General features: G+C 41.8%; 1 protein-coding gene across 1 annotated transcript; it reads right to left on the bottom strand.

Moving 5' to 3' along the window:
* Positions 1 to 1,557: 1,557 nt before the first annotated feature.
* LOC139468471 (UPAR/Ly6 domain-containing protein bou-like) lies at positions 1,558 to 7,850 on the bottom strand. The gene is made up of 3 exons (XM_071250441.1): positions 7,650 to 7,850; positions 6,104 to 6,256; positions 1,558 to 3,368 (listed from the first exon to the last, which is right to left on the bottom strand). The coding sequence occupies exons 1-3, from the start codon at positions 7,729 to 7,731 to the stop codon at positions 3,169 to 3,171; spliced, it is 435 nt and encodes a 144-aa protein (XP_071106542.1). The 5' UTR covers positions 7,732 to 7,850; the 3' UTR covers positions 1,558 to 3,168.
* Positions 7,851 to 12,316: the final 4,466 nt, after the last annotated feature.

The raw sequence follows: 12,316 nt of genomic DNA, 5'->3' as shown, positions 1-12,316 counted from the left end.
ATTATACATGGCTGATTTCTCAAAATGATGTCATTGTGGTTTGGTTCTGCTTCATGGCTAGGCTACCCCACCGCCCGACGTTAGTTCAAGTGCAATACACATTTCATGCAGTTTTAAGTCTTTAAAAGAGCGATGGCATGGATGCTATGTGGAACTCTGCCTCATACTTTTATGTAAACAGATTGTCGAACACTGGAAACAATTAATGAAAACCGCGACCTATAAATCATTTCAATGAATGTATTTTGGACGGGAGGTCTTATATTGAATATATTGTCTGTAATCAGGGCGAGCAGGGGCTGGGACGATTATAGGTTCCTGGTTCCGCACAGTGAATTTGAGCGTCTTAAACTGGGTCACCAGTGTCCTCTCCGTTCCATATAATAGACTGGATAATCGAGGATGGGATGGATGGTCACCGCCACACGCATTTATAAACCGGGGTAACTGTTACCCAGACCCCGAACTGGTAGTTCGACAAGAGTTGTCTACCCTTAATACCAACGTATGTACTATACCCTGGACACATTCTGAAGAAAGAATGGTTCTGTTATATATTTAAAAGGTTGTTTTATGAAAGAACCCAGTTAATGAAATGACATGTGTCAAAAACGCTTTTCTGCATTCAATATATTCAATAGGATTAGCATTCACAATGCTGAGAACGAGTATTTAGTGAATCTTATATTCTTGTATGCTCCTCTGTCAAAGAAGCCATTTCCATTGAGGTCGGCAATGTCTCCGTCATGATGCTAATGATGCTGTTGCCATAAGCTGCTTAAGAGTTTCAAATGTCTTTCATCTCACACTACAATGGAATGGATCACCATTTGCTCTGAATAATGCGACAACAGTCTTCATGCTCTCAGTGAATTATACAAAAGGAAATAATAAATATTGATACAAATTTATTCATAAAAAATATTGCTATACATCAAGTAGTACAAAATTAGACTTGTATGTAACATATTTACATAACATTGCTAATCACTTGCGGAATCTAGAGCTGAATGATATCTACATGATATTGAACCCCAGGAGCAACCATGGCAACAAGACAGCTTGAAGTGCCTGTGTGAATTACTCACAAGTCCAGACACAACCCATCAAAACACTTTTTTACACATTAGCCTGTCATTTGTCAGTGATTTAAAAACAAACAGGATTTAATTTTTTTCTCTGCTTGACTGAAAGTATTTTCTATGTAACCACTAATGAAAAAAGTAATTAAACTGAGGCGGCCTCATCAACAAAGTCAAAGTCACACTGACATACAGCTGACAGGGGACTGGGAGGCAGTGATGGTGAAGGGGCCCCTGGAATAGGGGGTCAGCACCACCCCGTTACCAAGGTAACAGAGGGGCAGACACCCGGAAAGAAACTGTGACTATGCCTTGTCCGTGTAAAATCTGCCAATTGTCATTTCTCTTTTAAACCCAAACACAATTTATAACTTGAAGGTAGAACACTTGTTTCATCTTAATAAAACAATTAATTGACCCGTGCACCAGTATTAAAATAAAATTCTCAAGAATTCTTTAGCTTACTGGCTTCTGTTCCCTTAACATATAGGAGGTCACCATGGGGACAATAGATATACAAGGAAGTACACCTGCTATGTTATGAACAAGTGAGGTCTACATAGAACAATATCTGTTTAATATAAGCCTGGCAATGATTCTTACAAAGCATTTTTATTGAATCAGATCATTTACCTTTTCGAAGTTAAAAAACCCCACCTCCTCTTTACAAGTGTTTGCCCCACCATCCACTAACAAACCACACGGTAGTACACTCTTCTAGTTCTACTGCTGAGATGGAGCAGGGCAAATAGATCCCATCTTCAGTACACACCACCGGGATCTTGCTGGCATTGATTGTTCTACTTATCACAAACTAATATAGGTCAGTTTGTAGATTTTACTAAATATTTCTAAATTAGACAGTAAAACTAATACATGTGATTACAACAAAAGTCATTTCATACACTCTGTCTTTGTAGGTACATGATGGTTGAAACCTGGAATTGGACTATTATATATTTTTTTACCAATATCTTGGGCAATCAACTAAGAATGGGAATCTGATTAATGTGAGATGACGGAAACGTCAGCTGTTTCTAATGATGGGAGGAGAGCACATGACAAGCCTGCATGTGCTGCTTCACTAACATTACTTAAACATCTGCTATAAAAACATGTTGACATTAGTCTGGTGAAGTTGACATTTACCATGTCATAGAAAAGCGTTTCTCTTTCATTTACAGAAACTGTAGGAATCTAGACATGCCAAAACATTTAGACTTGCTTTGAAGGTTTGGGATATTTTTGTTCATTATGGATGAGTGATGGTATTTACAAGAGTGAATTGTTGCTTCATAGCGGAATAAAATGTAATGATATAAGAGATAGCTGCAGAGGAGGGATCCATTGGAAAATGGCAATTATGAAAATGTTATTTTCCTATAGTTTCTGTTACAATGGCTCCAGGAGAGCTCCAGAGTTTTCAGGTGCTGGCTCCCTCGAGGTTCATCTCACTGCATAAACACAAAATCAATTTGTCGTTCCCGTTATATTTACATCAACCTCGAATGATGTAAGTTGACTGAAACTGCAGCAATTATTCACAAGTAAACAAACAATTTTCCAGACAAATATGTGTGGTCACTCTAATCATGTGATCACAGATAGCTGAGAAATATTCACAATATACACTGTCACTAGGTCACAGCATGTACTGATCAGTCAGCACCCTCCCAGCTGGGCCCGAGGCCAATCACACCTATGTACAGGTAATGGGTATATACAGTGAGTCAGGAAGCTATGTACAACTTCTCACACAAGGATGTAAAAGATGAGGTTTCATGATTTGAGATGAGGATTTCAAACTTATCTCCCTTGTCAGAAAATTAAGGTAAGATGTCTGATTATCTCCCTTGTGCACCTATTTGAGATAAAGATGTGATGAACTGCCATTGTGATTTCCATGTTCTTGCATATATTTAAATGATCATAAGTATTAAATGAACAAAACACTGATCAAAATGCTAATTCAGCAAAAAGTTCATAAACTTGTTTTGAAGCCTGATTGGCTATTTCAGAAATAATATCATCAGTGTTATTACTTCAGGATTATAAATAGCAGTTCAAGGTCAAAGTTATTCATGAATCACAATAGTCGATGCAGCAACCAGCCTACTAGGACGACCCCGAGCGATGTCACTGTCATTTGACTGGCAGCGTTACAGTTGTCGGCAGAGCAGGTGTTGACGCAGGCGCGGTACATGCGGTCGTGGTCAGGGTACCAAATGTCCTGACATTGGTAGCCCAAGTCTCTGGAACTGCAGAACCGATGAGTGCCAACAATACCTGTGGAATACAAGGTCAATTATTACACAAATACTAAAGTCACAATGGCAGAGACATACTGCCATCTTAGACATCACATGGTGCTCTGTTTGTTTGTGTGTCATCTGAAGATTAACAACAATATCTTTGTCTTCAATTACATGTTACTCTCCCTCACACTTATCTGTATGCAACAGTGGCATAACTTCTGAACATAAAGAGGCCCTGTCCTGCTGGTACCAACTTCCCCAGAACCCTGTCAATACCATGTATATCACCACACACTGTCCTGCTGGTACTAACTTCCCCAGAACCCTGTCAATATCATGTATATCACCACACACTGTCCTGCTGGTACCACCTCCCCAGAACCCTGTCAATACCATGTATATCACCACACACTGTTCTGCTGGTACCACCTCCCCAGAACCCTGTCAATATCATGTATATCACCACACACTGTCCTGCTGGTACCAACTTCCCCAGAACCCTGTCAATACCATGTATATCACCACACACTGTCCTGCTGGTACCAACTTCCCCAGAATCCTGTCAATATCATGTATATCACCACACACTTCCCCAGCACCCTGTCAATATCATGTATATCACCACACACTTCCCCAGAACCCTGTCAATATCATGTATATCACCACACACTGTCCTGCTGGTACCACCTCCCCAGAACCCTGTCAATACCATGTATATCACCACACACTGTTCTGCTGGTACCACCTCCCCAGAACCCTGTCAATATCATGTATATCACCACACACTGTCCTGCTGGTACCAACTTCCCCAGAACCCTGTCAATACCATGTATATCACCACACACTGTCCTGCTGGTACCAACTTCCCCAGAATCCTGTCAATATCATGTATATCACCACACACTTCCCCAGCACCCTGTCAATATCATGTATATCACCACACACTTCCCCAGAACCCTGTCAATATCATGTATATCACCACACACTGTCCTGCTGGTACCACCTCCCCAGAACCCTGTCAATACCATGTATATCACCACACACTGTTCTGCTGGTACCACCTCCCCAGAACCCTGTCAATATCATGTATATCACCACACACTGTCCTGCTGGTACCACCTCCCCAGAACCCTGTCTATACCATGTATATCACCACAAACTGTCCTGCTGGTACCACCTCCCCAGAATCCTTTCAATATCATGTATATCACCACACACTGTCCTGCTTGTACCAACTTCCCCAGAACCCGTCAATATCATGTATATCACCACACACTGTTCTGTTGGTACCTCTCCAGAGCCTGGTCTATATCATATATATCACAACGCACTGTTCTGTTGGTACTTCCCCAGAGCCTGGTCAATATCATGTATATCACCACACACAGTTCTGCTGGTACCACCTCCCCAGACCCTGGTCAATATCGTGTATATCACCACACACTGTTCTGCTGGGACCACCTCCCCAGATCCCCAGACCCTGGTAAATATCATGTATATCAACACACACTGTTCTGGTGGTACCTCTTCAGAGCCTAGTCTATATAATGTAGATCACCACACACTGTTCTGTTGTTACCACCTCACCAGACCCTGGTCAATATCGTGTATATCACTACACACTGTTCTGCTGGGACCACCTCCCAAGACCCTGGTCAATATTGTGTATATCACCACACACTGTTTGGCTGGGACCACCTCACCAAACCCTGGTCTATATCATGTATATCACCACGCACTGTTCTGCTTGTACGCACCTCCCCAGAACCCTAACTGGGGTCTAAATCATGTATATCACCACACACTGTTCTGCTGGTACCTCCCCATACCCTGGTCTATATCATGTATATCACCACACACTGTTCTGATGGTACTTCCCCAGAGCCTAGTCTAAATCATGTATATCACCACACACTGTTCTGCTGGTACCTCCCCATACCCTGGTCTATATCATGTATATCACCACACACTGTTCTGATGGTACTTCCCCAGAGCCTAGTCTAAATCATGTATATCACCACACACTGTTCTGCTGGTACCTCCCCATACCCTGGTCTATATCATGTATATCACCACACACTGTTATGCTGGTACTTCCCCAGAACCTGGTCTATATCATGTAAATCACCACACACTGTTCTACTGGTACTTCCCCAGAGCCTGGTCTATATCATGTATATCAACACGCTCTGTTCTGATGGTACCTCTCCAGAGCCTAGTCTATATCATGTAGATCACCAAACACTGTTCTGCTGGGACCACCTCCCCAGACCCTGGTCAATATCATGTATATCACCACACACTGTTCTGCTGGGACCACCTCACCAGACCCTGGTGTATATCATGTATATCACCACACACTGTTCTGATGGTACCTTCCCAGACCCTGGTCTATATCGTGTATATCACCACACACTGTTCTGCTGGTACCTCCCCAGACCCTGGTCTATATCATGTATATCACCACACACTGTTCTGCTGGGACCACCTCACCAGACCCTGGTCTATATCATGTATATCACCACACACTGTTCTGCTGGGACCACCTCACCAGACCCTGGTCTATATCATGTATATCACCACACACTGTTCTGCTGGGACCACCTCACCAGACCCTGGTGTATATCATGTATATCACCACACACTGTTCTGATGGTACCTCCCCAGACCCTGGTCTATATCATGTATATCAACACACACTATTCTGTTGGTACCCAACTCCCTGGTCTATATCACATATATCACCACTGTCCTGCTTGTACTCACCTCCCCAGAGCCCTGTCACCTTGATACAGAACTTGGCACCCCACATGTTACAGTCCCGCTTCTTGGCTAGAGCCACCGGGCTGTCGTGGTTGAACTTTTCCTGGCAGTTGTGATCGAGGGTGGAGTTGCAGATGTAGCAGCTCAAGGCTGACCCTGCAGAGGAAGCAACTCTGACGTCACATGATTTATCACTGCTTATAAACATAATCACAGACTTTTATCATTGTTCATAACATAACTGTTCAACTAATTTTGTGTTATGAGTTCAATCTATATCAAACCATAAATATGGGGATGTCTAGCCCAATTTTGTCCCATAGCATAAGTTTTCAGCAGACCTTAATCTGAACATGTTGACCATGCTGTCATAAAAGCATACTAGCCCTTAGGAATGGCAACACTTCCACGTTCAAACATGTGACTAGAGACTCAAGTCACCGACAGTGTATCCAACTTAGAGTGTCTCAACAGGGACTTATCATGCATATGTTGTCCTGCTCAGAGGCCCATATCATAGACCTATATAACTATATAGGTCTGTGCCCATATATAGCAATCTTAAGCCCCATGTCCGCAGCCCCATGTCAGTAAAAACTGTTAACTTGAATAAAAAAGGTCGAAGTTAATGTTAATATAGTTACGACTGATGTGATGGCGTTGTAGAGGTGACTTGGGCTAAGTGGAAGAGACTTTCGTGATTACTTTTCCATTATGGCAATGTACGCAATGAACTTTAATGTTTGTTTGTTGTTTAATGCCGCACTCAGCAATATTCTAGCTATATGAGGGCGGTTTCTAAATAATCAAGTCTGGACCAGACAATCTAGTGATGCACATCATGAGCATCGATCAATGCAGTTGGAATACGATGACATGCATCACACCAAGTCAGCAAGCCTGAACACCCAATCCTGTTAGTTGCCTCTTACGACAACCATGTCATTTCCTATCTAGAGACATTCGGTTATCACACAGAAGATCCATGTTCAATTCACACATGTATACAATGTGTGAAGCTCATTTCTGGTGTCCCCCAACGTGATATTGCTAAAAGTGGTTATGTTTATATACACTATCTCTCGAGACAGCCTTTCAGCTTAGGGTGGCTGCCACCATAATTTTACTCAGTGAAATTAGGATTATATATCGCGATTGTCTTTCTGTACATTTTTCTATTGACATATTGACTAAAAAGTCAGAATGATATACGACGAATAGTTGAGTCACTCTACTCTTCCTTCCCATACCAACTTTATGCCCCCGCATTCAACTTATCGTCACCCCTTTACGATCTTCTCTAGAGATTAGGGTTAGGGTTCGGTACTCACTTGGAGTCGGAACCTATTTTAGTACTTAACGATCATACCAACGACACCATCTACTGTCCAGGTTAGTTTTTAAACAGGGAAAAACGGGCCTAGCGACAACATCATGAACATATTATATAACAGCATTTAAGTCTAGCGCATGATGAGTTTGTGTGAACGAACTTAACCATAAATTTGAAGTACGCTCCCTTCCGTGTTCTACCTGTCTGTGAACTTACCTGTGCTGATCAAGGAGGACATCACGACGATCGTAACCAGGGCGGTTCCATAGAGGGATATAGACGCCTTCCCCATTTTCATGTGCCAATTTTGTGTCGGTTATCTGTAAATTTTAAACAATACCTATGACCTTATTTCACGAAATATAAACACCTGGAAGTGGAAATGGCCGCTGTTCAGAATACCTGGCGACACCTGGTGACATACCTGAACAGTGACACACCTGAGAAGCTGAAGGGAGGTAACTCAGTCGGTTCTTGTCCCAAACGCTTTTTGAACACAATAGTACGTGTTGTATTGCGTAGATATTTACAACCAAGGCTACATTCTTTATTTCACGTTTTAACTGATTTTTAAATATCTAACCAGATACTTTGGGTCGATGGAAATAAATAGATTTGTGTAGGTTATGATGTTTCTATTTTGTTGAAGTTGTTTGGGGCAGTCGTTCTATTGAAAAGATAAATTGCAAATTCTCATTTCTCACACAGGGCCCAATTGCACAAAGCATAAGCTTAACGCTATAACTAGCTATACATTTAGTCTATACATTTATGAAGTATGGAAGTTACCATTGTCGTAGCACTAAGATCGCTTTGTGAAACGGGGCCATGGGTGCTTGTTTTTTCACAGTAAGTGTGTGTAGTTGTGTGATATTGACCACATTAGATTTTACTCTTTTTTTTACAAGAGATTTGTAGTCGCCAGTATAATGCATTCGATTAATTATTATTTAAATTGGCGAACATTTAGTTACATCCTCATTCTAGTCAAATAAGCAAAAACATAACCTTAGATACAACAAATCACAGTGATATTTCTTGAGCGAATCACGTGAACCATAACAGGTGAGGTGAGGTGAGGTGAAATTGGGGTTTAACGTCGCGTCCAAGATTATTGCACTTATATAGCGACGTGCATGCACGTGTATGTGTGTGTGTGTGGCTGCTTGTACTAGTCCGGACTGATGCCGATTTATAGTGCTAGCTCACTGAGATACCATGCCGCAGTTTAACATGAATACCCCACTCAGACACAGTATACTGACCCCGAGCCGACCAGTCCTTGTTTTAGCCCCTTAATGCCGAGCGACAGACAAGGTAACAACAAGTGCAATCTTTTCACGTCTTTTGGTATGACGCGGCCGGGGATCGAACCCCTTCCGCTCCCCGGGCAGACGCTCTACCACAAGACCACGGAGTCGGTCTAAACCATAGCAGGACACAGTGGAGTAAATATGAGTGGAATGATGATAATCAACGACAGTTAACTAATTTTCACAATGTGTGAAGGACATATGTCACTGAGTGACGTGCATATAAATAACGCAATAAGGTTAACGACAGAAATGTATCAATCTTTTGCATGTCACACTACAAGGGTACTTCAGTCTAATTATTACGTTATGGCAACAACTAAGCAACCTCCATGGTGGGATGAAGAGTGAGAGACTATTAAACAGAGAAGATATGCAGCTTTAAGAGCTCGCCGAGACTATTGAGAGAGCATTGACAACTTCAGAGTTCTAAGTAGATTGTTTAAGACTTTATTCTCTACCAAAACAGAAGATTATTATGAGAAACAAAGGAATGAGGTGGCTATTGCTAGGAACAACCCCAAGTTATTTTGGAAAACTTTTAAGCATGTAGATGTGCCTCAGGAATATCAAATGTTGTTATCCCTGACCAGTTTCTTGAGCATTTTTTAAATCTTCCCAGTATTGAGAAACACACTGACTGTGATTATAACCCCTCTGATAACAGATATACATTATGAGGATCCAGCTTTGTCTAACACAGACATTTGTGATAATCTTAACGTGCATTTCACTGATGTGGAAGTCGTGATTAGTTTGCAAAGCTTAAAAAAGTAATAAATCTCCAGGGCCTAACGGTATTGTAAGTGAGTTTATGAAATCAACAAGACATTATATTGCACCTAGTTCAACAGAATCCTTCACACTGCAGTTTTTTTTCCAGATGAGTGGGGAACGACTGACGCCTCCAGTCCCGATGCGACAGTAACAATATCTTAAGTGAAACACAAGCAGGTTTTAGACTAGGGTATTCCACCACAGACCAAATATTAACTCCTCCAGCAACCTACGGAAATACGTCACAAAGACCAAGGGTAGATTTTACTGCATCTTTATTGACTTTTCCGAAGACTTTCGATAGAGTAAACCACAACATTCTTTAAAAAAACTTTTAATCGAGTGGGAATAAATGGGAACTTTCTTCGATTACTAGCATCAATGTACTCTAACCTATCATCATGTGTTTGTCACCTGTGATGTCGGCACCCGTCAGGGATGTGTTTTTAGCCCAAAACCTTTTATTATCTTTTTAATTGAACTCACAGTAATGTTGGAAACGCATGGTGGTCAATGCATATTTATCAGTAGTGAGATTCCACATTTATTTGCATTATTATACGCGGACAGTGCTTTATTGCTATAAAAGAAAATAAATGAATTTTGAAAAGCTACGAAAAATGGTACTTCAAAGGAGAAAAGAAATGGAGTTGTGAATTTTTATAAATATTTAGGAACAGTTTTCACCCCACAGTTGTTGTGGGGTAAGTCCTCCAGTAGTCTAACAGCTCAAGCAAACAAATCAAACAGATTCATCAACTACTATCAAAACAAATATGGATACCTGTCATTGCAAGATGCCTTTAACATATTTGATAGTGTTGTCGTTCCGATCTTATGTTACGGAGCTGAAGATTGGGGAACATCGTACAACAATTAATTGAAAATTTCCAAATATCCTTCTTTAAACGGTATCCTTGTCTCTCTAAGAATACACATAATAATATGGAACTTGGGGAGTGTGGCAGAGTCCCTCTGCAGTGACAAGAGCAGTAAAATACTGGTGCAGACTTCTTCATTTTGACACTCACAGATTACCTCGTCAAGCCTAGACCATTGTGCTAGACCAAGTGACGTCACTACATTGCGCTAGACCGAGTGACGTCACTGCATTGTGCTAGACCGAGGCACGTCACTGCATTGTGCTAGACCGTGACGTCACTGCATTGCGCTAGACCGAGTGACGTCACTGCATTGTGCTAGACCGTGACGTCACTTCATTGCGTTCGTCTGTCTTATATAATCACTGTGCAGTACTCGGGTGTGTCACGTAAACTGTATTGCGCCGGAGTGTCCCATGACTCCGTGTGTGTGCTTTCGTCGTTCACTACATTCTGGGGATTTGTGTCACCAAACATTGTGCTAAAATAGGCAGCTATAAAGATAGAAAACCATATCGCGCTGAATAAAACAGACACAAATTCTCTCCTCTATAGTCTAACATGTATCTAACCAACACGGTTTGGTTTGGTTTGTTTGTTGTTAAACGCCGCACTCAGCAATATTCCAGCTATATGACGGTGGTCTGTAAATGATAGAGTCTGGGCCAGACAATCCAGTGATTGACAGCATGAGCATCGATCCAAGCAGTTGGGATCGAGGACATGCATCAACCAAGTCAGCGAGCCTGACCACCCGATCCCGTTAGTCGCCTTGTAAACCATGTCGAGTGCGTCAGGTGTAAAGTCCCTTTTCTGTACTGCGATTCTTTAATGTTACCACTACAATATAACAACGGTAATACATATGGTATTTCAGAGGCACAAGTTTCAAAATAACATTATGGATAAAAAAACACCCCACACATTTGTGTTTAAGATGTATGGGCATCTAACACCGGAGTGCTCATGTGAAATACACACCACATTCAAACTCTTCGTACATTTTCAGATTGATTGAGATATCTTGAAGACTCCATACTTCCTAATATACCGCCTATGTGGGCTAGGTGTTATTTCTCGTTTAAGGTCCTACGGTAGTCCTACTGTAGTAAGCAAGCGTTTCCCAAAACCTGAAGTGAGACCATCTTATCAATAGAACTACAGTCGAAATGGGAATAAATTGGAGTATCAATAGGTCAGCTTTCACCTGACTGGCGCCACTTCAAATGATTCATGATACATTTTAATGAACCGCTGGGCCCATTTTCACAAAGCGATCTTAGCACTACGACTGTTGAGGGTCTGTGTTACAGTACACATATAGGAGTACGTAGTGCTACGATCGCTCTGTGAACGGGGACCAGTTTCAATGTTCGCGTAGTAAGGACATAACGACACGAAACAGTTTTTATGCTTTATTACTGGTTCATCAATGCTGTCAGGTCAAGGCCGTGGTGTCAGGAGGGGAGACAACTCAACTGGGGAACCGGAAACCTTGGGCGATGCACGAGCATGCGTAGCAGCCACTGGAATCCTTGAGGAGCGGGCAGTTCCGGGGACAGATCATCGCGTTCGGACACACTGAAATATAGGGCACATGTTCGTGAGATGTCTGATATCTGAAAATTGAAAATCGCTCTTTTTGATTTGTGATATTGATGTCTTTCTTTCTGTTACATGTTCTGCAGTTTGGCAATCTCATTGATCAAATTGATCTTTTAGACGCATGTCACTTCACGCAGAGAGGGTCGTATCGGAGTGGAAGGCCTGGTTTTGATAAGATTGGCAGTGTTGTCACTTTGTTCGCGTTAAAGAAGGACGAGACCAAGGTGAAACGACCTTCCGAGCACATTTGGTCCATGTTGTGTTCATGTTAAAAACAACTTCTTTCATTAACCAAGCCAAATGTGAT

This window comes from Haliotis cracherodii, unplaced genomic scaffold (genome assembly GCF_022045235.1).
Source record: "Haliotis cracherodii isolate W230 unplaced genomic scaffold, xgHalCrac1.p SCAF_2, whole genome shotgun sequence".
Taxonomy (NCBI): domain Eukaryota; kingdom Metazoa; phylum Mollusca; class Gastropoda; order Lepetellida; family Haliotidae; genus Haliotis; species Haliotis cracherodii.
This window is presented reverse-complemented; position numbering and strand designations above follow the sequence as displayed.